This window comes from Macrobrachium rosenbergii, chromosome 22 (assembly GCF_040412425.1).
Source record: "Macrobrachium rosenbergii isolate ZJJX-2024 chromosome 22, ASM4041242v1, whole genome shotgun sequence".
Lineage (NCBI taxonomy): Eukaryota > Metazoa > Arthropoda > Malacostraca > Decapoda > Palaemonidae > Macrobrachium > Macrobrachium rosenbergii.
Window position 1 is genome coordinate 19,679,471 of NC_089762.1, and position 26,731 is coordinate 19,706,201.

A 26,731-nucleotide genomic window follows, 5' to 3' on the forward strand; every position below is an offset into this window, starting at 1 on the left:
AACATTTGTGGCAGACATCTGGGCAACTTTGTCTGCCAGGAACTGGAACAACTCTGTCTTGTTGGCATCGTGTCTTAGGAAATTGCGCCAGTTGGATGGAATTGTGTTCTTGTCTGTCACCTTGCGCTTTCCTCCTTGACCACGTTGGAGCCTGGTCTCAGCTTTGAGGCTGCTGGATGTATTGTATACATCAAATACAAGATGTGATGATGTAGTACTTGCTGCTATAGGATTGTATCACAGGCAAGAAGCTCGCAAAGTGCCAGCCCTCAAAGGTCTTTCCTTTCTTTGGTGGCAAGGCATGGACCAAAAGCTGATCCATCTACAATGAGGACATCAGTCTTTGGTTCTTTGTCTTCCCTAGTAACATGACTATCTGGCCAGGGTTCAGAAAATCAGTGACATCCTGCACTTTCTGCATCACGTGTTTGATCGTAGCAACAGAATGAGCCTGATCACGCAGGAGAGGAAGCAATGAAAGTTATGGTTACTTCAAATTCTGGGCTTCTCTTCATTGAAGCGTGATGAGCTGACCCGTCAGATTCACTGCATCATCTATTTCCTGGGTGACTATGACCTTGTCTAGCCACTGATACTCCAGTGCAAGCTGTGGCCCCAAGATATCTGTGGGTGGCTTTGGTATTGCAGTGTTTGGTGGCACAGGGTTCTTTGTTTGAAAGGAAGCTGGTGAGATGTTTGTGAATGTGTCCGCAATTCAGGCACCGACCTCACTTTCTCAGGTGCAAACTTTAGTTGCTGTCTTTCCCTGTCCAGTGTTCTCCTTGGTGGGGTGCTGAAATATGGAGATGCTAGTTCCATGGAAGGAGGTAGTGGCAGAAGTTGCAGATGGGTTGTGGTCGATGTTGTCCATCACTGCAGTGGTGAACAACCCTTTTCGCAGTACTGGGGACAGACCACACCCTCCTCCACATATTTGCTAACTGTGGCATCTCCTAACTGTGCAGAGACCTCCAGTACTCTGTCATAAGAGATACTGAGGCCATACTGATGTAGCATTTCAACCAGGTTTCTCTTCCTGGTTTTGGCATAGACTGAGAGTCCCATGTAGACTGGGAATGGTGTTTCTCTGTCTTTGGAGTGTCTATGAGTTGTTGCTCCTCTTTGTATCGGGAGTAGCAGTTGAACTGCATGAGCTGTGCAATGGCCTGGTCTGACTTGATGCTCCAAATCGTAACTGTGACTTGATGTCAGCCCCATGCTCAACCATCCCTACAAACTGGAGCACGAGAGGAGGCACAGAATTTCGTACACAAGCCTCAGAAAATGTGCCATCAAACCGTGACTGATGATCAAGTATAGACTTTCTGAGAATATTTGCTGCTTTAGTAATGATAACTGCCTCTTGAAAAGATCAGATGATTGAGCAAGTGCTTTTCCCACATCCTTTTGAAATGCAAGTAATACATCTCTGCCAGATTTATGAGCCTCAAGTTCTGGAATTTCTGCCAGAAGTTTGTCTTTGAGTCTCGTGGAATTTACACTTTGGTGACTCTACACCTAATTGTTCCAGACGTTGTTGGTAGAGGTGGCAAATATCTGCCAGCCGAAATGTGACTGGATCATCTGAACAAAGGTTGTTTTCAACAATGTATGTCATCAGTTCTGACAGAACTAGTGGATACACATCTGATTCTGACTCAGTGCTACCTTGGTCTTTCTCAAGGCTCCTCAGGTAGGACCTTTTTCTGTTGTAGAGGGCACAAAGACAGGCATGGTGATACTTAAACTCCTGTGCAATGACATCCCCACCAGTCAACTTAGCAAGGAGCTTGCCATCACTAAGTATCTCTGCACATTCACGCAATTTCAAGTCAAGGCCTTAGTACTAGCCTGTCTGAGATCAGATGCAGGTGCCACTTTCTCACAGAAAATGCAAACTTCATTGTCATGACTGGTTCGGGCAGTTTTGCACGACTAGTCTCAGTGTTGCTGGTCTGGTCATTGGATTGTCGCTTTCTTGCACGGTCCAGTTTAGTGTTGTTAAACAACAAGCTTTACAGTTCACATGGTATTTTGCTGCATTTTTCCTGAGAGTGGCCTCTATGACATCACCTTCATCCAGCCTTGCTGGATCCATTATCAGTGGCATTTCATTAATTTCACTGAACATGGGAATGTTCCTTGCCAGCATTGTGTACCCATCATGGTCTAGGACATGATGACTTGGAGGTGATGTCATGCTCACCTCTTTTGTCCTTCTGACAAAGACAACACAAACTCCAGTTTGTTTTTCTACTGCTCAATATTGGATTGGCATCACATTCTGCCATGATTTCACTTTTTGATTAAGGCCGAGGGGTTATCCTTTTACCACCTTAAACAAAGCACACATTCCTGTATGGGATTCAACTAGGTTCGGTCTCCTTCACCTAGCCCGATCATTCATCCAGTGCCATTTAAGTCCCGTGCAGATCTGTACACCATCCGGGTAAGTACATGAACCATCATGTACAGCCCCATACCCTTGGCTCGGCTCTCCCGCACTGGCACATCCTGTCTATTCAGGTGTGGCTATCTAACTATAGCTGGTCTGGGGCTGTTAGAAAGCATTTGGGACACTAAACTAAACTATACTACAACTACTAGTCTAAGACTACAGGATTAGTAAAGCTGGATTAGCTGGCACTGAACCCCATGCTGAGTTACACAGCAGTGATGTCACCAGTGTGCCCTGGTTGTGTGCAGACATACACTCTTTTACATTTATTAATTTTCCTTCAAAATTGATGAGTTATTCGAAAGAGATGGCCTCATTTAGGATCTAAAACCACAGAAACCAAGATCCATGCTTAAAACGATAATTGTTGAACGGGCATTATTTCTCATTATAATTATTGTTTCTACCTTTTCTTGGCAGCCATATAGCCCCCATATTTAAAGGTAAACTGTACTGGGAAGCTACAGAAACATAATATTCACAAGAAATAGTATGGAAGAGCTTTACCATATTGCTAGAAGCAAATACATGCCATTCTAGTGAAAAATTAGCCAAAATCTGTCGATACTGGCCGCCATCTTGGAATTTGGCCGCCATATTAAATTTTTTGCGTGGCCAGCGCCCTTTTCTGATAGAGGGAACTTAAAGAGCACTTGTGCAAAATTTCATGCTTGTTTCACTATCTGAACGATTCTTATGGAAATATGCAATTATCTGCTGCACCAAAAAAGGCATTCAACTTCACACAATGCGGAAAACAGCAAAAATGAGGAAGGAAATAGGATACATCCAGACATAAGAGAAGTAACTAATGAGAGATACTGAGATGACACGACACGCCGGCTTTGGAAGGGACACAAAGATACACACACACATACATACATACATACATACATACATACATACATATATATATATATATATATATATATATATATATATATATATATATATAGTACTCATCCTTATTTACTTTACATATAAATGTACTTATATATAAAATTATATATGTACGAATATACATACACACACACACACACACACACACACACATATATATATATATATATATATATATATATATATATATATATATATATATATATATAAAGTACATCATACTTACTTTATCAAACAATTTTAGTGTTCTATCATTAGTTAAAAACCACAATCACAACAAGCCAGGGTACAGAACAATGGGTAGATGTGCCTAATCTAATGAGTCATATCAGCTCATCCATTGTACTTTTTGGTGCCATTGATACCTACTGCAATTTATGTGCTCAGCACCAGACCACACTACTAATCAATCATCCTGAGGGTACAAGACTCTGTGCACACTTTTCTTTCTGCGTAAGTGACGTGAATTTACTACCCCTCATACTACAATTGTTCATTACAGGTACATCAAAGTATTATAGAACTTTGTTCCAGAAGTCCGAGATTTTTTGGGAATATACTGTACATCAAAACATGCAGCATGCAACACATATATCATGTTTAATAGAATTTATGCGCATGAGTATACATGCATTGTAGACATAAAATGCATATGTATATATACATATATGTATGTATATATATATATATATACATATATGTATGTGTATGTATATAGCTGAATGGTCAGGTTCACTTTTTATCGGTTTTTCTAAACAAAGGCTCAAGTTCGAATCCTGGATGGAGCAGAAGTATTTGTCAATTATAATTCCCTTTGAATGTGAATTATTCCTTAGGAATGGTGAATTCTTTATTAAATGATAGGCTATATATTTCTCTTGATAGCAGAATGGTAAAGTCAACTGTTTATCACTGTTTCTAAACCAAATGCCCAAGGTTTGAATCCTGGCTAGGGTAGAAGCACTTGGTCACTTAAAGTTCCCTTTGTGCGAAAGTTATTCCCAAGGTATAGTGAATTTTTTACTAAGTGATATTTGTGTCTCGATATTTGTGAGTATAAAAAGTCATGCATGTATGTGACAAAACTTCATATACATACAGATGTATATATATATGTATACATATATGTATATAGTGTATATATATATATATATATATATATATATATATATATATATATATATATATATATATATATATATATATATATATATATATATACATATATCTTTCCTTCTTTCTCCTCCCTAACACCCCCTCTACTCTCTCTCTCACTTCCTCTCCTTCTCACTCTCTCCCTTTCCTGTTAAGATAGTTGCTTCTATTACACTGCCTAACGTTTTTGACATATTTCACCCCTTCTTAGCCCCCCCCCCTATCGGGGCTGAACTTGGACTTAATGGGCATCAGGAGTGTCATTATTCATCTCAGTGACCTCAAAAACTATGGATTAGAAACTAATACCTGTCATTTTTGACATTTTATTTTTCACCCCTTTTCATCCTCCTTCCTATTGGGTCTGAACTTGGACTTATAGGACATCAGAAATGTCACTATTCATCTCAGTGACCTCGAAAACTATGGCTTAGACACTAATATCTGTTGTTTTCAGTTATTTTTATATTTCACCCCCTTCCCAACCCCACCCCCTTTGGTGCCAGTGATGTCTTACCCCCCCAGTCAGATTCTTCTTTGGAGGAGTGGTAGAGCTTTCGACTGGCATGCTGTTGGCCCAGTGTTCGACTCTCCGAGCCGCCAAAGAAGAATTAGAGGAATTTATTTCTGGTGATAGAAATTCATTTCTCGTCATAATGCGGTTTGGATTCCACAATAAGCTGTAGGTCCCGTTGCTAGGTAACCAGTAGGTTCTTAGCCACGTAAAAATAAGTCTAATCCTTCAGGCCAGCCCTAGGAGAGCTGTTAACCATCTCAGTGGTCTGGTTAAACTAAGATATACTTAACTTAACCCCCACAGTATTCTTTTCCAGATAGTTAGTCATATGTATACTGATATGAGGTATGATAACCCATATAGTTTATTTAGTTACTAAGTCTACAGGCAGAACCAGCCCCGTTTCAAGGAAGCCCTCCCCCCGCCCTTTGGTGCTAATGATGTCTTACCCTCACAGTATTCTTTTCCAGATAGTAAGTCATATGTATAGAAAGTTTGGCTGAAATTGCTCAATGCATTTCAGAGTTATGCTGGAATATATATACACACATATACATACATCCACTTATATGTATGTATATATATATATATATATATATATATATATATATATATATATATATATATATATATATATACATAAAACACATGAAAATTAATATAAAATTAAAAGGAGATACCAAGATTTTCAACTTTTATTATAAAGTCATCTTCAGGGTACTGAGCAGTTTTAAGAACTTACAAAGGGAAATATGAGGTCACACATAACGTAAAAACCTTTAAAAACCAAAGTATACAAAAAACATTCTTAAAAACAAAACATACTTGGTGAAAATGCAGTCACCAAAACAGTAATACAAAAATATGCAATTTGTAAAATATTCAACAGCTCGTTTTACTCCAGAATCTTTAAGAAAAATACATTTCAATAATTTCCCTCTCTTACAAAAACCATCCTCAAGTTTGTATCTCTAAGAGTTAATGAGACACCTTTAAACTTACATTCTGCTGTGTATTGAAGAACTTTAAAAGACTACTTTAGTTGAATGCTTGTTGATAGTGCGGTCAAAGTTTCTTGCATTACAAAAGATGTCACTTTAATTGTTTTTGAACATCCCATTTATCTTCTGCCACTGTCTTCAGTGTTCTTTGCTGATTTTGTACACCCCTTCTGTTGGCATTACTGGTTTATTACAACACAGTGAGGTCTTAACAGATGAATTATTATTAAAAGCAACATTTATTTTCAAACACTTCAAGTTAATTACAATCGATAAAAACTCATAATGGTAGAACTAAAATATTTTAAAGTTAAAAGCGATCTGTCACTACAAAAAAATGCTTTCTGGTTCTTCGGAGGCAAACATCAGTAAAATCAAATGGATAACATAATTCTTCATAGACTGTACATATGTTTTGAATTTCTTTGTGCAAAAATTCATGATCAGTTATTCTAAAAGCTCTCAAATCATAACAGAGAAAACATTTTTACTTTAAGGTGGTTGTTGGAAAAATTGTGAGTAATACACTCTCAACTGTAGGTTTGCGATCCACTTTTGAATCTAAAACTGGTGCCGCATCTCATGAAGACTGTGCCATGAAATGGACGAACTTTATTTTTTTCTATTTCCACATTAAATTTATGGATGACAAAATGGTATTCAGAAGTTCAAAAACTCTATGGAATTCCTATCCAAAGGCCACAGGCATAGCATGCCATCGACATATCTGTACCATTTCAGTGTAAAAATTGGTAATATTAAGAAGGTATCTAATTTAATAAAATTCCACACTTACATTTGAAAGAGTTGCATATAAACAATTTCCCATTGGCAAACCAAAAAGCTGTCGCCAAAAACTACGATTTAAAATAAAAGTATTATTAACTATGCATAGTTTTATTAGATTAATAAGAACATGATGTATAATAGGAAGTTCTGTCTCATTCAGTTCTTCTTGTAAGAACTACTGCGTATCATCAGCTGGCCAACAGTGCTCCTTGACAGATGGAAGACTTCATGGCAGTTTCAGTTCCCTCTTCCTCCTTCCTAATGCCCCAGGGGAAGGATGAAATCCACCTTAGAACTGCCACTGGTGACCTTGTCTATCTTTCTATGCCTGATCGATCATGGGAGAAGGTCCTCTTGTGACTCTTGCCAAGGAGTCTAACAGCATCATTGACTCTTAGGTACATAACCCTACCATGCCCATGCTCACTGGCATGACACAACTCATACCTTGATCAAGAGTGGGTAAGCCTCTGATAACCATGGCGCCACATGGCGAGATATTGTGGACGGACATGCCTGCAATAACTGAAAGCATTCTGGCTGTGGGCATAAGCATAGGCACTGTCATCATCAAATACAACCTCATTACCCGATGCTCCAAAAGTCATACATCATCATCTATACAAAAATGAACACCATAGGGAAAAGTAATGCAGAGATGAGACCAATTAGAACTGTACAGTTACTCCTAAGATAAAGGTCATATCCAGTTTTTATTCCCTGTATGTTTTCCTGGGTTAATTATTTCTTCTGAGGTAGCCTTATGTGTCTATCGAGATTGAGGTGAAAAATTCATACAGGCATTATAACAACTACAATTAATCGTTTTGGTAGCTAGCAAACTTAAAGTGTTACATTTGGTCCTTGAAGTAAATCTTGTTACCCAACCCCATCCAAGTCACACGCCAGAGGTTTGCCTCTTATGAAGTACAATAACCATTGCACCATACTGATTATCAAAAATAGTTTTGTTGCAAATTTCACCTCTCATTAAGAATAAGAATTCAAGAATGTGATATTGGATGTGGAATTTCCATCTAAAGTCAGAAGTAAGACTCATTCCATTAGAATTCTGTCAACACTTGAGCTTCTCTTTAAAGTCTAGCAGTTACAAATTTGATAACCACGGTCGCATTTGTTCTTATTTTTGTTAGTTCTGCTGCATTCCTTTTAAGTATGAGAGAAACAGACTTATTCTGAATCAGACTGATAAACCTACTCATTTCACTTTTCCACAGCCTGCAATTAGTTTGCAAAACAATTTACATTCTTGGAATTATCTGCTACACTAAGTACAGCATTACAAACATTAGGATATCGTTTGGTTGGTAAACTTGTTTGTTTCAGGTAGTGAGGTAATCCAGTCAAACGTCGTTGGCTATGTGATATGTAGATATATATAAAGAAATATAAAATTTTAATTCTGCAATTTTCCTTTCAACAGATACTGGTCAAGAAAAACAAGTCTCGAAAATTATGGGTAACAAGACTAAGGTAAGAGAGTGCTTTTATTTTCGTAATACGAATTTAATGTAAGTAGAGAACAGATAATATATGAGAAAAAATAGGAAAAAAATGGAATTTATGAGAACCCCATCAAGAAAATAATAAAGGGAGATGTGCTGAACAAACCAATGAGCAAGAGAGAAGTGCAAGAGTTCTGCTTGGGATGGGTGGAAGGCAATTAGTGAATGCAGAGCATCGAAAGGAAAATAGGAGATATCTCCAAGGAAGGGCAAAAATTATGTAGCATTCTGAAATTGAATTTTGGCTTTCTGACGGTGATAAACTGTGATGTATCAGATGTCAGACCAACACAAAGCTCTAAATTAAAAGGCATATGTCTGCTTCATAAAAAAGAATCAATAAATTTATCAGTACATTACCTTCCCTTCTACTTTCTTTCTGCGATTGTTCTGTAGGTCTGACTGCATTACCCAATCTTACTGCTTGATGAAACTTAAAGCTTCTTTTAAAGGAAGTTTCAATGTCATCATTTTGCAGGTGATTTCCTCGTGATATAGTTTTATCTGGGACAACATTCAAATTGATGTACTGAAAAGGTAATAATAAGGCAGGAGAAGTATTTCATCTATTGCATATCCATTTTCAGACTTTCACACATACATCTCAAGCTAGGTAATAAATAAGGGCGGTCTTTTCCACTCATACCGACCTGAGAGATCCAAGATCGAGAAATGGAAATGCTGGATGGTTATTTTGCCACAGCCAGATCCACTTGCTAGAGTCTTTCCACAGCATCTCTTTTGCATTTAAATTACCCAACACACCTTATCTTAATCATTTTTGGAACTCATGGAGAGTAAATCAAGATTTTTTCAAAAACTTCCACTTTCATTTATAAATTTACACATATACATGAACTGGGTGTATGGCCATTAAATAAGTGGAAAACTGGAGAGCAAGAGCTTCTTCCTTTATATGCTTAAACATTACATACTTAAGCACTTGTTTTCTTAAGCAAATTTTCATATGTAATTTGCTTGAGAATGCTTTGAACCGGTTTTTCTTCCTTTCTTTGTAAACTAATACTCTGTTTAGAACTTTAGATCTCAAAAATTTCATGCCATTTTCATATTTTACATACATAAAATATATATACCTGATGCTTAAATACAAAGTACCAAAATATAAAATTAATAATTTTTTTTTTTTCTTTCTCTGTTTATGTTATCGAAATCTTCATCATTATTTTGCCATTATTTTTTTTCATTGTGCCCAAGTGCCCCTGTTGGATCCGCATAGATCTCAAAAATGTGCATGGTAAAATCACAGACACCTGATGCTTAAATACAAAGTACCAAAAGAAAAGTTAATAATTCTTCTCTGTTGGTACAGTATATTGCATTTACATATTAAAAACATGCACACACATCCATATACATAATGTATATGTATATATATATATATATATATATATATATATATATATATATATATATATATATATATATATATATATATATATATATATATATATATATATATATATATATATATATATATATATATATATATATATATATATATACAGTAATTCCTCGAACTTGCACGATTCGAGTTACTTTGGAATTCACACACACGAATTTTTCATTGGAACCTAACTAATGGTCATACACGAGTTTTTCTGAACACGCGAACATTTGCGAACACTGAGAAACCCAGCAAAAGTGTTTGTTTAATTTTTTATGTAATTTATAAGTTTTCAAGCTTTTATGTGTAAATTAAATAACATTAAATATTATGGTACATGTATACAGGTACGTTTATTTGTATGATAAATAAACTTTTTACCTAATAATAAGTACTAATTTTCAAATAATAATAATAATAATAGTAATAACAATAATAATAATAATAATAAAACTGTAATTACAAAATTCGTATTATTTTGAACAAACAAATTCTTCCCTCCTTTTTTGTAAGAAGGAGGTGAAGGCAAAAGCTGTCAGACATGTCATTTAACATGACAAGAAGGGGAGTGTTGCTAATCGGTGGTCAAATTTTTCTTGCAATTCTGTGTGTGTGTGTGTGTGTGTGTGTGTCCGTAATAATTCATAAAAAATTTCACTCAAGATCTTAAGTAAGGACAACTGTTCTCTCTCTCTCTCTCTCTCTCTCTCGTTTGAAGTCAGCCAACCTACGTGTTACAGCACTGTTTTTCTATATGTCTTTAACTGTACAGTAGATAATTTTGAATTGATCTAATTTTACCTGTACCATTTACAAACTGTAAATGTGCCATTCTAAAACACAGAGACAGAGCATTTCAGAACATAGAGCATTTCAGAACAAAGAGAAAGTGACAGAATAAAGGAGTTTTTTAAAACGAGGTTGAGTAGACTTCTAAAAATAGATCGATGGAATAGGGGGAGAGAGTCACACCATTTATTTCTTTTTTTAAGGGTAATGTATTAAGCTAACTTTTAAATGAAAATACAGTAACTTTAATTTCATTTAATAGTTAGTTTAATACTGAATTTCCATCTTTTGATATCTATTGTAAGAATAACTTTCTCTCTCTCTCTCTATATCTTTCTCTCTCGTGTGTTATTCTCTCAGTCTCCGTAATAATTGATAAATAATTTCATTCTCTTAAGCAAGGACAACCCTCTCTCTCTCTCTCTCTCTCTCTCTCTCTCTCTCTCTCTCTCTCTCTCTCTCTCTCGTTCATAGTTAGCGCTCACACATTTTTACAACTGATTAATTCTCTGTACAGTAGATAGTTTAAATTGATCTAATTTGACCTGTATCGTCTACGAAGTGTAAATACGCTAGTGTTGCAAATACGTTCTAAAACATAGAGACTAATAACTAAGAGTTGTATTAGTCAAAATATAAAACACTGCTTGTTCATGAAAAAGCATTTCAGAACAAAGAGAAAGAGACGCAGAATAAAGAAGTTGATAAAAAGAGGTTCAGACATTCTAAAAATAGATCGGTTGGAAGGGGAGAGAGAGAGAGAGAGAGAAATTCTCTTCCAAATCTCAGTTTTTATGTCAACCATTTATTTCTCTTTTTTAAGGGTAATGTATTAAGCTAACTTTTAAATTAAATTACAGTAACTTTAATTTCATTTCAAAGTTAACTTAATAATTTGGGAGCATGATTAGGGTCATATTTAGTGTTTAAAATTTAGAAATAAGCATTTATTAGCATTTTTAGAGACCATGCCAAACTTACGAAAATTCACCTACAAGGGTTCTGGAACTTAACTCATGTAAGTTTGAAGTATGACTGTATGTATATATATATATATATATATATATATATATATATATATATATATATATATATATATATATATATATATATATATATATATATATATATAATATATATATATATATATATATATATATATATATATATATATATATATATATATATATATATATATATATATATATATATATATATATATATATATATATATATATATATATATATATATATATATATATATATATATATATATTGGAACTAATAAACATAAAAGGGCACAAAAGAGAATATCGATAAAACCGAGACATACAGAAATCAGAGAAAAAAACTATATGGGGCCCTACAGATTTATTGGTACAGTATATACTAGATGTTTGCTCCGACTCCCCCGTGCACGTGAAGAAGCAAGTGGTGTATCTCGTACATGAAAAATACGTGATCAGCCCCTTTAGTGAATCAATTAATAAAGGTCAAAAGTAGATCGAAATAAGAACGCCTGAGGGCTACCCACTGCAGATGGTCTGTGGATGTTTTGATGTCACTGAAATCTGTAACTAACCATCGATCTACCAGTAAAGAGAAAGCGAATGTGAACATTAATGGAAAGGAAGCACACAGAATTGAAACTTGGAAAATTATACTAGAGATGGCCATGAGTTGTACGCTCAGAGGGATCGTTATATATGGGAACTCTTGAAAGAAGAGTCAGTGAGAGGTCAGGCACCAAAGGGGAGTGTGTGAGAATTACGTAGAATGACGACAAGTGACGTTAACCAGGCCCTGAGATTGATTTGAGAACTTATAAAATTTTAGAGTGCCCAAAGACTAAGTGGATATTCTGCCCAAAGACTAAGTGAATATTCTAAGTCCGAGTCGCAGACTTATAGAAGAATTCAACTGCCTAAAATAAAGCCTCAGCCGTTACCCTTCACAAGATAACAGGTGGATGAATTTATAAACTTTTTAAGACACTAAATAAATGTATAAGGGGAACATATATTTTATTCAAAAACCAAGATTTTCAAACACTGTATTATCAAGATAGCTGACATCTGAGCATGATAAAAGCAAGATTAAGAAAATTATCTTTACAGATTCAACAGTGCAACAGGTATAGTTTTTCAAGGAATAAATTCGCTACTACACACACAATATATATATATATATATATATATATATATATATATATATATATATATATATATATATATATATATATATATATATATATATATATATATATATATATATATATATATATATATATATATATATATATATATATATATATATATATATGTGTATGTATAGAATATATATATATTTTTATAAATATTTTTATAAATATTTTGCTTCACCCTCTCTGCATTATTTAGAAAAAATATCATTCCAACAAAGACAGGAAGGTGTCTCTGTCCATGCTAAGGGAGGCTGGGTGTTTCAAAAAATTAACGTCTTTAGTTAGCATTAGGGGCCTAACACCACAGGGAGGGTTCACCAAGTAACCTCTAGTAGAGGTGGTCTTAAGCTTCCTTTTGCTTTGCCCTATGTATCGGCGATGTTTGTCAAATTTTCAGACTACCCAAGGCATACTGACGCGAAAACCAACCCAAAGCTAGAGCCGCCCTGGTTTGACCCCAAAAGACGTCAGAGAGAGACTTGATAGCATGTGCGACACACGCGTTGTGTGTAACTAATTCTTTGTGCTTGCCCTCTTACTGTTTCATTGGTACTAGTGAGACGAAACGGCTAGTTTCAAGACTTCTGATCGTCAGTTGCATGCGCAAGCGACCCATGTCAACGGTAAGTTTGAAATTTGCAAATTTTCGTCGACTTGCCAGTATCTCTTCCTGATTTCAATTTTCCTTTGCTTTCACCACTTCACCACCATCTACGAGAACATGGTATAACCAATTTACTTTCATGAAGTCTAGTGTAAGAATAATTAATATTGCTTAGCAACTGTGTAAACTATTCCCATGCAGTAAGTAGGACTTAGGGAAAGTTAAGTAAGTAAATTTCAGGCAGCCTTGTGTCTTGATCCCATTGTTTGGAAGAGAAATAGCCTTTACCAGTACTAAAACTGCGTACAATATATAGTAGTACAGACACCCGTTGTGTTATGACTTTACTTGAAGCAAGGGGAAACTTGACTGTGTCCGACATGGGCAAAAGTTCATGTAATTTCCTCGCTATAACCGCACATTCTTTTTGTCAGGACCAATTGGGAATTAAGGGGTTTGGTGTAATTCATTTGTTGCAGAGTAACCCGTTATCCCATATATTGTTTTCCCTGACTGGCGACCTTATTTAATTAAGTAACTGTCTGTCTTCGATGTTAACTGTAACTTTAATTGACAGGTTACATGTGTCATTGACGATGCAGGGCCCCATAAATTGCATTAATTAATTAATAAACTCATCAGCCAAGCCCCACACGTAACAATATACATACATACATGCATATATATACATACATACATATACTGTATATATATATATATATATATATATATATATATATATATATATATATATATATATATATATATATATGATTATAGTCACTTTAGCACATGCCTCATTTATCACACATTACCAAGCCACTGATGAAGGACTGATACATAGTATTAGAAGTCACAAATATATACACTACAGACACAGTGCTGACGAACGTACACAACCCACAGGCGGGTGTCAAGATAGGGGCGGCCTTCAATAATCATTTTGCTTAAAATCACAATATACTCTCAAGGGACAATACTGATAAACGTAACGACCATAGGAGACCACAAATCCACACTTGACAGGTGTCAGGGAGGCAGGGTTGGAAATCTCATTAGCACTGCTGCCCCCATACTGTGTTTAAAATATGGTAATCCCATTTCCATACATCTCTACTGCCTACCTTAAAATTTAAAACAATTTACAAATTTCTTTTGATATTAAAGGATCAAGTTTATACATCCCTTGACTGGTATTCATATTATGGCTTAACTTTCTTTTATAAAGCCAGATTCAATGACATTCCTTTCCAGTGTGTTATTAGAATACACAGTGCTTTTTGCCCCTTCCCATTTGATTGCATGATTGTTCTCACTAACATGTATAAAAATTTGACACCTGCCTAATCGCGGTTCAGGATTCGCGGCTTCACCTGTTCATGGATTTTTCTGTGGAACTTTGCCACCGAATTATTATCGAAAAATTCGGTAATTCGCGGATTTTTTCATCGATAAATATTCACTAATTACTGTATTTTCACGTTATTTTCATGATCAAATATATTATTTATGACACGATAAAAATTATTTACTAATTTTCAAATATTAATATCAACCTTAATGGATGGGAGTCCTCATATGAGTATCTATAACAGGTTTTAAGTGATGGATGGGAATCCTGATATGAGTATTAATAATATGCGCCATGCAGTTTGCATGAATTTAGCAGGAAAAATGTTCATATCACTTCAATGGTCCATACATGACTTATGGCAACTATTTAGTTGAGCTCGGGAGAGCCATCAACCAGTATGCCTTAAGATTTCCGAGGGGAATGTAGCTTCTCTGCCGCTCCAGGACATCTTTTGATTTATTTGCTCATAAATATATCCAGGGATTGCTGTTGGTTTTAGTTCTTATCTTTTATGATAGTATGTCAGCTATAATTGTAATTTTGCAAAGAAAAGTACAAAGAAATATTAAAAATAACATGTAAACTTCACAAAACGTTACTGCATCTCCCCATCTCAGTAAATCTTGTAAATATTTTACGAAAAATATACTCAGAATTTGTTACTGATTGTAGTTCTTATCTGTTATGATACTGTGTGAGCTGTAATTATAATTTAACAAAATAAAATAAAATTAGAAAAAACATGCACAACTTGGTAAAATTAGCATACTTTTACGAATGTTTTGTAAAAGAGGCCCCACACAAAGTTGTAAATAGTCACTTTCAACTTCCCATAGAAGGCAGGGAAAAATTTGTAGAATTTTTTTTCTTACACCATGTGATCTTCCTCTTTGCATTGGTGCGTTTTTTCTGAAATTGGCCAACCTTAAAGTTTCCCTGGTCTGGGGGTATGCTTGATATATATTTAGCCCGTCCCTTAAGGGTTAAAGAAAACACATCAAACTATCAATAAAATGTATTTATTTTTTAATGCATATTAAATATTACGGTACTGCTTCAATACTGTATGAGAGAAAATGGATGTACTTGAAAATAGGGGCAACTTGAATAGTTTTCACACTTAGCTGTAAGCCATGTATTTTTAAGGGTAATGTTTTAAGATGACGTTGAAATGATATTAAAGTGTTTTAGATAATACTTTAAGGTACAGTAATACCTCGATCTTACACGATTCGAGTTGTGCGAATTCACAGACACGCAAACATTTCATGGGAACTTAACTAATTGTCATACGCAATTTTTTCAGATGCAACATTTGCAAATCCTCAAGAAACCCTGCAAAAGTGCTTGTTTACAATTTTATGTAATTCATAATTTTTCAAGCTTTTATGTGTAAATTAAATAACATTAATATAAAAATAATATTCTCTCTCTCTCTCTCTTACTGGGATGAGAGAATTTTTATGGTTAGATGTATATGTTTGTTTTGTATGATAAATAAATGATTTACCTAATAATAAGCACTAATTTTCAAATATTAATAAGATTAAACAGTAATAATAATAATAATAATAATAATAATAAAAATAATAATAATAATAATAATAATAATAATAATAATAATAATAATAATAATAATAATAACTGTAATTACAAAATTTACACATTTCTGTAGTAAATTATGATATTTTAAACAAACAAATATCATTCCCCAATCTTTTGTGAAACCTTTGAAGAGAGGGGAAAAGGCAAAGTTGTCAAATATGTCAACTGTTGCCCACAACGTGTCAAAGGATTTCTACATACTATCTCTCTCACTTTCTCTCTTTCTTTCTTCTTTTTTCCTTCATAAATCATGAATTTCCATCTTTTAATGTCTATTGAAGAATAACTTTTATCCCTCTAATGTTATTCTCTCTCTGTCTCCGTAATAATTCATAATTAATCTAACTTGACATTTTAAGTAAGGACAACTCCCCCTCTCTCTTTCTCGTGTATTCCCTCTGTCTCCGTAATAACTGATAAATAATTTCACTCTCTTAAGTGAGGACAACCCTTATCTCTCTCTCTCTCTCTCTCATTCGAAGTTAGCGCTCACACATTTTTACAACTTATTATTTCTCTGTATGTCTTTACCTGTACAGTAGATAGTTTTAATTGATCTAATTTTACCTGTACCATCTACAAACTTTAAATGCATTAGTGTGGCAAATACATTCTAAAACATAGAGACATAATAACTAAGAGTTGTATTAGTCCAAATAAAAAATGCTGATTGTTCATGGAAAAGCATTTCAGAACAAAGAGAAAGTGAAGTAGAATAAAGTTATTAAAAATGAGGTTGAGAAGACTTCTAAAAATAGATCAGTTGGAAGGGGAGAGAGAGAAATTCCCTTCCAACTCTATTTTTGTCAACCATTTATTTCTTTATTTAATGGTAATATATTAATCTAACTTTTAAATGAAATTACAGTAACTTTAATTTCATTTAAAAGTTAGCTTAATACTTTGGGAGCAAGATTAGGGTCATATTCAATGTTTAAACTCTAGAAATAAGCATTTATTAGCATTTTTAGAGACTATGCCAAACTTATGCAAAAATTTGCCTGGCATGAGGGGGTTCTGGAACCTCATCTTGCGTAAGTTCGGGGTATGACTGTATATCGCGTAAGATGATAATTTAAGGTATAAGAGAAAGTGGACGTACTTGAAAATAGGGGTAACTTGAATAGTTTTCACACTTAGCTGTAACCCATATATTTTTAAGGGCAATGTAACATGACTATGAAATGATATTTAAGTGTTTTCTGATGATTAGTTTAAGGTATATTCTGTGTAGAATGATAGTTCAAGGTATACATTTGGTATTGAACTTTCAAAATAAATGTTTTTAGAGGGGGTTCTGGTTTTTGAACTTTTAAATAGCCAGTCATAAGCATTTTTAGAGGGGGATGTCAAGTATTCATGGATTTTAGCTATTCGTGGGTGTTTGCATCCCTTATCCCCGGCGAATACCTCTGCATATCCTACATTTTTTATGCTGTTCTATTTCTCTTTTCCATTTGGGCAATATTAAAGTTGTCTCAAGACATACATGGAATTTTATTTACACATCCTTTAGTATTGTGAGGAGAGCTCTTGATAAGTACACGTTTCATTATTTTGTTGTTCCTAAATGCGACATTAACACCAAAATTCTTAAGAAGATGGGGATATCTTTCATTCATTATTATTACATTATAAAGGCAGTACAAAAAGTCTTTTTTAGCTTTTTGTTTATAAGGTTATTTTGGCTTTGATAACAGTCTTTTTCCTCATCTTAAAATCATAGACAGTGGTTTAACCTTTTTATACACTAAGAGCTGGTCAGGATATTTCAGTTTCTTAACTGTATTCCTAATCTTATCTATTTCCTCATCTTAAAATCATAACATAGATGTAAACACTGATTTCTTAACCTTATGGCTTTGACTGGAATAAAAATGCACATGGGAAGAAATATTAGTAGGTTCTCTGTAAACACTATATTTAAACCCATTACTATTTCTTCAATAGAGAGGAAAAACTAACCACTGAATATTGGGTATCCGATTTCCAATAGAATGTAACCAAGATTCATAGGTCTGGTTTAACGAGCAGTTAAGTAACATCAATTAAGTTCAAATTGTAGCTCATTTATCTCATGTTTAGACATGTACTCTTCTATTTCCTTCATTTCTTTTGTCTTTTAATATAAATTATTTCAAGAGAATAAATTCAGAAATCTTACCTTCTTCAAGACTCCTCTGTAGGTATCAAATAAAAAGGGTGTCATTGACTCTTTAAAGACAAGGAAGCTGTGGAAAGAGTATAATGTTTTGGAACAGAACCTTATGGTACATTAATACGCCGCTGTTTCTCTTGCTTCTTCCTAAAAGAGAGGACACCAAAAACCAAATCTTAAGTGAATTTAAAACTTGTGTGTATATATCTTTGTTTGAGTCTGGTGGTTTCTTCCACTCTGGAGAGGACTTATTATACTAGGGTATTCCTCCACTTTAGTTTCTAAGTTATGAATTTTTGTGGGTAAAAGTAGATCTACTGATACATATAGTATAAAGAGTAAAAATTTTAAAACAACTGGTCCTGCATGTTATTTTGCCTTTTCATCACATCTTTCTTTTCCAGGGAAAAAGAGGCCACATCAGTGGTTTATTCAGTATAGGACTCATCGCTGTTGGGAGTCTATTCACATTTGTAGGAAGTTTTTGCTCAATCTATTACTATCCAACTGACTGCTCATTCAGCTCTGATTTCCTCCTCTGCTCTCCACGACAGGTATTGCTTCTCATGGCAATAATAACCTGCTTCTCTTCTGGAGGTTAGTAGCAGTGCTAGTCATAAATGTATAAACATAACTGCCCATATCACTATATTATAAAAGAAACAAAAATGCAGCAACATTAAAAAGTACTTGAATAGTTACTTATTTATAGATTACATTCATAAGGGAAAGACAAAGAGAAAACATGAAATTATAAGGCCATTTACAGAGTACATACATTTTTATACCTAAAGTAATGTTATAGTCAATGTAATATATAAAACGCAAGATTGCAGATATATCTCAAATACACTCATAGGACTTCATTGTTTAACAATAAATTCTATGACTTACACTTGCAAATTTTACTACTTTATTCACTTAGCTTGCAACTTTTACAGCTTCATTCAGTTAATTGATTAGACATGTAACCTTTCCATACCAGTAATAGGATACTCTTTAATTCATTGGGTAACAGTAATTAATAACTTTTACACACACACATATGTAAATGTACATTATAATATATATATATATATATATATATATATATATATATATATATATATATATATATATATATATACATATACATATATACATTTGTACATATATACACACACATACATATATACTGTATATATATATATATATATATATATATATATATATATATATATATATATATATATATATATATATAAATATATATATATATATATATATATATATATATATATATATATATATATATATATGAATATAAATTATATAAATTATATACATGCAATCAATGGGATCTTTTTTCTCGCAACCTCACCCATTTTAACATTTGTAACATAACTGAGAAAGGAATAAAAATTACTTAATTACTAGAACTGTGGGTTTCCATTCGCCCCTTCAAAAAAACTCTCTCCTTCATTCCCCAAAATGGTTAAGCCTAACCCCTCTGTTCAAAGCGACTGCTTTTAGGCCTAATTCCAGCTGACAGTCGGTACTTCTCTGAATCCAGCAAGGCAAGGGAGGAACCAAAAAGAAAATGTTGGCCCCCTCCCCTCTCATACTGAACCCTCCATGTGGGTTGACTGACGCCCACCATCTGGAAGAGAAGCGATGTGTAATTCCTGAAGGTTATTTATAGATGCTGCAATGAGAATTGAGGGAGAGACCGCGCTGAACATCACCCGAGGACAGATGTCCTGACCTTGCTGTCCTGTTGAACCTACGAACACATCTTCGACCCTGGGGCTCGAACCAATATACTTTGTAGTGGCATTGTAACTCCCTCCTTCATCACCAGCGCCTTATCAACGAGGACACCGTCATCTTGACGAAGGTAATGCGCCGGAGTAAGGTTCTTTTAGTCAGTCTCAATTCCTGTTATTTCTCTGTTTAATATTTCATTTATTTTTCCATTGTGTGATCACCCTCAGTAATTTGAGTTGGAGCATTCAGTGTTAACGTAACTATGCATTAGTGTTGAACTGAGTTGTTTGGCACCATCTCTGCATTCCTCAGTTTCCCTTTGAGCGTCCTATTACTATTGCAAGTAACCGTCTTGCATATTTTGCAGATAGGCCTAGACTGTGGAATCTCTCGGCTCCAACCATGTGCAGTCCCCCTTCTATCCCCCACTGCGATGTTCCTGTTATGAAGACATCGTCGGAGTAAAATATTTATTCTGTGTAGGATTCATTATTTTAGCAGGCCCTTATTATTACCTACCCAGTAATTCGTCATTCTTCTGATCTGTGTTTGTTATGTAAATATAATTAGTTAAGAGAACTCTTGAGTTTTACATAATTTTCCCTCACATGAAGGAGGCCCTAAGCCATAGATTTCCTTTGTTCGTCTACGAACTGTCTTAATATTGAGTCAGATGTGTGATATATAAAAGGAACTTCCTGTGTTGTTCCGTTGCCACCAGAATCAAGTAAGTAACCCCAGAACATTCAGAGTAGAGAATATATATATATATATATATATATATATATATATATATTATATATATATATATATATATATATATATATATATATATATATATAATATATACATATATATGCACATACATACATACATATGCATGTATATATATATATATAATATATATATATATATATATATATATATATATACATGCATTCATATATACATACAGATATATATATATATATATATATATATATATATATATATATATATATATTATATATATATATATATATATATATGTATGTATATATGTATGTCTAAAAGGTATATATATGTTTATACATATATATTTTATATACATATATGTATGTATATATATATATATACATATTCATATATATATATATATATATATAGCCAGCAGTCAGCAAATTACAATCAAGGAGATCCATATAGACAAGAAGTCTTTAGTTCTTTATTTAGAAACATTCATTTACAATCCTTTGCACATCATCAGTCAATAAATTATAAAGCAGTTAAAACTAAAGTTAAATAATAATTATTATACTGACAGTAAATGCCTTCAGTTCAAACCCTAACGCCCGTTGGAGAAGGATAGGTAGCATTTAGCCATTTTCCCCTATAGGAAATTCCCATATCAGCCTTAAAAATAGGTGGTCCTAAGGCCCTTTTTCCTTTCTACCTGTCTCATGGCGCACGTTTTGAAAACAAGAACGGGATTACCTGGTGGGACTGTTCGGGACTTGTATTCGGTCAGGAACCACAGAGAGAACCAAGCTTTCGGAGAGATAACACGTCCAGTTGACCTCTTCCCCCTTTCTTTGTCTATTATCTCATTAGTGAAGTGAAGAAACAATTGCAAGAACTCCACGCCGGTCGCTGATGCACAACGCTCGGCCCCAAGGTAAAGTCGCTTTTGTTCAAAACTTCGCCTATTCTTTATCCTTTGTTTTCTGTATTTCAAATTTTTGTTCCTCTTCAGCCACCACTTACGGTATATGTTCACGGTTCAGATTAAGTCAAATTATTTTATATTGTTGGGGGGCTTCAACTCCCATTATTCCAGTAAATACCTAGGATTTAGGGTAAGCAAAATTGTGTTAAACTGGCGTTTTTTGTATGCCTCAAGGTCCAATGTTTGGGAGAACCTATGCTTTAAAAATCAAATTATCTCAAATATTCTTTGTTAAGGTTAATAACCTTTAACTGGCGACCTTTGCCAATTAACGCCTATTTTGGAGGTTAACTTTGGCTTCAAGTGACAGGTTACTGTAATCTTATTTGCAGGGTCGTAAAATTTACGTGAAATTGAATAATACATGATCAACCAAGCACTCCTCACACGCAACATTGGCGACTCCGCGAGAATCTAAAGCATATTTTAGAGAAAGAATTCGGAGAAAAGAAATTAAAAATTACATTAATTCCAAAAAAAAAAAAAAAAAAAGATAAAAGTCAGGATATCGAACTCCATTTCCATTCTTTTCCAAACAAGGAATCCAGGCATAATAATAAGCAGTAAAGAGAATAGTTATAATAACAAGTAGCGAATTAGCATAGGTAGGGAAGGGTGCGCCGAGAGCAGAGCGTCATAATTTATAACGCCTAAGACAAGGATATTACCGCAGTTCGACCGCGAGTCAAGTCGCTCGCTAACGAATTCAAAGGCCTAATCGCTGAGCTTCCCAGTTCATACACAAGTAATTTAGTAATCGCCGGCAATTCGATCGTTATTGTTTGCATATAGCGAATCATTAAAAAAACCGTGGTCAGTGAAGTGGCGAACGAACGGAAGTAGTACTGTATCATAAAAATAAATTTTCAGTAAAGTAAATTTGGTCCGTTCCAAATCACGCAAATCCATTCCATTGTTTGCCAGGATGCTTCAACGCTGCAGAGAACGCATAACAAAAGACACAAAGTTGTTTGGTAATTTAGTTTTCCATCCGCACGTAAAACACTATGCATGTCATATATTTAAAGTAAAAATCTGATACCTGCATTTGTTTCGCTTCGCTGGTTTGAATTTGTGCTAAAGAAAATGTCCCACGCGCGGGTTGTTTTGAAATTGTTCGAACTGTTTGTGAGAGAACGGCCATTTTGGGGTTTCCTTCGCAGGCCGAGGTTGTTTTGAAATTTAGGCCTAACGGGACCTTGGCCGCCATCTCAAAGACCTTGTTATTGTGACCTCTGCCCGAGCCACTCTGGGGGGTATTCTTTTTTTTTTTTCCTCTTCGTAGCTAACCCACCCGCAATATCTTACAGAGAAAAAAAACAAAAGACAATTTAGGCAGGGAAAGATAGGCCTAGTTAGGAGTACTCATAACAAGTTCCATGAATACCTACTATAAAAATCATATAAAGAAAATTTAAAATTTTTACGATAACCTTGTGACGCCGTCAAAAATTAAGATAATAAAGTAATCCCTATGAAGCCAAACGACGATCTATATCGCTTTTATTAAGATCCATGCCATTGTGCATGTATAAAATCTTGTTTACATGTTCTCAAGCAGCAAGAAATTCGCTGATTGAAAATCTCTCTCTCTCTCTCTCTCTCTCTCTCTCTCTCTCTCTCTCGTCATTCAAGTAAGCATTCCCTAACCTAAGTGTACGGACCCTCTTCAAAGAAAGAACGGGCCGACACTAGGCTAATGAATTCAATACTTAAACCAATTAAAAGAAAACACCTCTGTCCCACAATAGATGAGGACAAGTTAAGAGTAATTACGATACAGTGATAAACTGTCGGTCACGAGTGAGGCCTGCTATCCAGACCGAAGCAAACAGTAGTTTTCACCCTCTGAAAAAAGAAGGGGTTAGCACTGGGGCCGGGTACTGGGACCAGCCACTCACTTGGTGATCTTAAGAAAAAAAAAACCAAATTCACTCTTATTCCACAGTGCCAATAATTTGCAGCATCATCACTTGAATAGCTTACTTCTCTCTCTCTTTACCTTCCCTTTCTCTCTCTCATTCGATTGTTGCACTCTGCAGGGGTGTAGAGTGCCTTTCCTCCCATATAGGCCTGGTTGACTCCAGTAGAGGTCCCTAGGGAACACATTGGCACCATAAGTGCCACCAAGCAAGAATCCAGAAAAATAAATAAAACAAACTAAAAGGGAACACAGAAGAGAAAGTTCCTTCTGGAACCTAACCTGCACCAGTGCCTAGGATACTGAGAGTGCCACCAGTGTGACCTGTACACGGCACACTCAAACCACAGTGCCACCTGAAAGGGTGCCACGTCAGAAGAGACACTTCCCCTCGCTGCCTGGCACGCCCAGTCGATCTGCCACTACTCTTCCCCACCAGAACCATGGCAGCAGAGCATTATAAAATCCTTCCTGGGGCTGGGACGGCGGCAGGTCTCACCGGGCTCGGAACTTACCACCTGGGTTAAGTGGCTGCGGACGACTGGCCGCTTTTATAGCGGAAGAAAGACTCCGAGCAGAGGAAGTATGAAGCCGAACGAAGGGTGTAAGGGAAGCCAGCAAAGGCAATATGAAGAGGAAAGACAGAAAGAAGAGACAGCATGAGTTAGCCTGCAAGGAAACCGAGTTAGCCCTAAAGGAGAAGGAGCTCGAGCTTGAGAGAGCGAAAATGGAGAATGCCGGGTTATGATAGCCATCAAGCCCCAGTCCTACACCTGCTGCATCAAACGCCCAATCTCGAATATCAATTCCTAGTCCTAAGTGGGACTGAGGACGAGCCAGAAGCATGGCTGGAGGAGATCAGGCTCTTTCGATAACTACAGCACCAAATGGAGACGAGAGAGCCTTAATACTAGCCAAGCACAGAGGAAAGCCATGCAGCACTTCGCCACTGGAGAAGAGCCAGAGAGGTAACATGGCGTAGTTCAGAGAGTCATTACTGCTGTCACAGATAACCTCCCAGAAAAAATGGAGACAACGGTCTCCGAGGTTCGTTAAGGAAGTCGGGCTGGTCTTGACAGAATGGGCATGTCACAAAACCCAGTCCGGCACGCGCTGGTTCGACTCCTGGCCTGCACGACGCTTGGAGATCTCTTCAATCGACCATGCTGAAGACCTTTTCCAATGTGTGCCAGGGCCCTTGCAGTATATCTAACGATAAACAGCCCTCTCCACACTTATGGAAGCTTGTCGCATGGCTGATTCGTAACCTTCAATCAGTCGCATAGCACCTCTCAGAAGCTAATCATCCTCCGCCTACCTCGACTCCACTCGCCTCAAGAATGGACTGCCTAGCAAGACCCTTTTTGTGCAACTATTGCAAAGAAGGGGGCCATGTTGGAAGCTGGAGCGCCATACAAACTCGCACTAATAAGCAGCCTAACCCTACCTCAGCCAGAACTCCGTCCCGATTCATCCGCCAGCCCTCTCCTCCAACAGTTACTGCAGGCCACCGAGCCCATCCAAAAGGCCCATGCAGATCCTGTGGGGCTGCTAGCCACTACAATGCTGGATCTCCGGCCTGTCCACATCATGTCCCCACCACCAAATTTGTCAACCTAATCAGCACTTCATTTTCGTTGCTTGGTCCGCACCGATCCTTTACTCCCGAGAGACTGAAACCCAGTTCATCTCGGTGGCCCCTCTTCAGAGCACTAGCCTGCCAGTGACCCTTCCGGTCACAGTAGACACTGCGGCAGACATTAGCCTGATCACTAGGCCCAAGTGCCAGTCGGTGCTGTGCTACTAAGAACGCGGGTGGGAAATGAAGTGGATAGGAGGGCCACACCATCACCGCCTTACTGTCCAACTCCAGGTTATGACACCTTGGGGAACGTGATACCCCACCGCCTTGGCGTGGGTAGGTGGAATTCGGCCCGAGTGGTCTTTCTTGTTGTCGGGATCTTCTCTGCGAAGCCCACCAACGCCACTCCGCAGCCAATGCTACTCCTCCTCCACAGAGGCCCATCTAAAACTCTCAAAATGACAAACCTCCACCTTCCGCCCCACCAAAGTGGTCCGCGGAAGGGGCGCCACACCTATTTCCTCAGGCTCAGCCCTCCACCGCTAAGGGCTGGCCCACCAAGAGGTCCTCCTCCGCTGTAAGAGAGATTCAGGAGGAGCAGTACACGCTGCAGGACGTGCAAGGGCAGACCACTCCACAAATTGGGAGGGCTGCCCAAGCAAGCAACGCCCAGCCGGATCACCCGAACAAAACTCACCGAGAGGTTACGACTGGGCTGGGCAGGAATCTCTGCCGCAGCCAACCACAAGTCGTCCTCGCGAGGTAGTGCACCTCCGGGACCCTCATCAGGCATGCTCGACCTCAACCGCCGGCTAGTGCCACTTACAGCACTGAGCAGTGTTGTGACTCGTCCGGCCCCGGACGTTGAGCTGGCCACGGAAAGGGGCCCTGGCGCCGGGTCTAAATCATGAGCTTAATCCTCCTCCGAGATTTAGATTCCCATGCAGTTGATCATCGCGATCGGAGAGCCCCAGCACCGAAACTTCTTCTTTGCAAGATTCTTCTTTGGGTACTTGAATCCAGGATGAACCCCTGAGGATCGAATGGTACCCTCCCTTGAAGACACCAGGAACTGGGCATCCTCGGACGCAGAAGTCGAGATCGCCCGCTTCTCCGTTGTCGCAGAGCAGTCGGAGTAGGAGTCCTCCCGCAGCTTTTGCAGTTGCTCCCGACTTCGCGCCCGCTAGCCCTTCTGGCCTGTCTCCTCGGAGTTGGTGCTCTCATCACCTGCTAGGCTAGCTACTGATAGGCCTGAGGAAACCAAGAAGAAGAAGAAGGGGCGGAAGAGCTCAGTAGTTGCCGAAAGAGTA

At 36.5% G+C, this 26,731-nt stretch overlaps 2 protein-coding genes across 8 annotated transcripts in view; one reads left to right on the forward strand and one right to left on the reverse strand.

The window, feature by feature from the left end:
* LOC136850611 (GDP-D-glucose phosphorylase 1-like) overlaps positions 1–26,731 on the reverse strand; it is a 243,843-nt gene that overhangs the window by 88,432 nt on the left and 128,680 nt on the right. The window contains exon 9 of one of the 6 annotated variants that reach the window (XM_067124301.1): positions 8,413–8,875. The exons of 3 other annotated variants lie outside the window; for them this stretch is intronic. The gene's annotated coding sequence lies outside the window, so the exon portion shown is untranslated. Of the gene's footprint in view, positions 1–8,412; positions 8,876–20,597; positions 20,653–26,731 lie in introns of those variants that run through there. 2 more of the 6 variants (XM_067124300.1, XM_067124299.1) reach the window with 2 other exon arrangements.
* The window catches only part of LOC136850613 (uncharacterized), a 48,640-nt gene continuing 25,549 nt past the window's right edge, over positions 3,641–26,731 (forward strand). For both annotated transcript variants that reach the window (XM_067124303.1, XM_067124304.1), the window contains exons 1-3: positions 3,641–3,860; positions 8,265–8,314; positions 18,872–19,064. In XM_067124303.1, the coding sequence (XP_066980404.1) occupies positions 3,677–3,860; positions 8,265–8,314; positions 18,872–19,064 (427 nt within the window). In that variant the 5' untranslated portion in view covers positions 3,641–3,676. The remainder of the gene's footprint in view (positions 3,861–8,264; positions 8,315–18,871; positions 19,065–26,731) is intronic.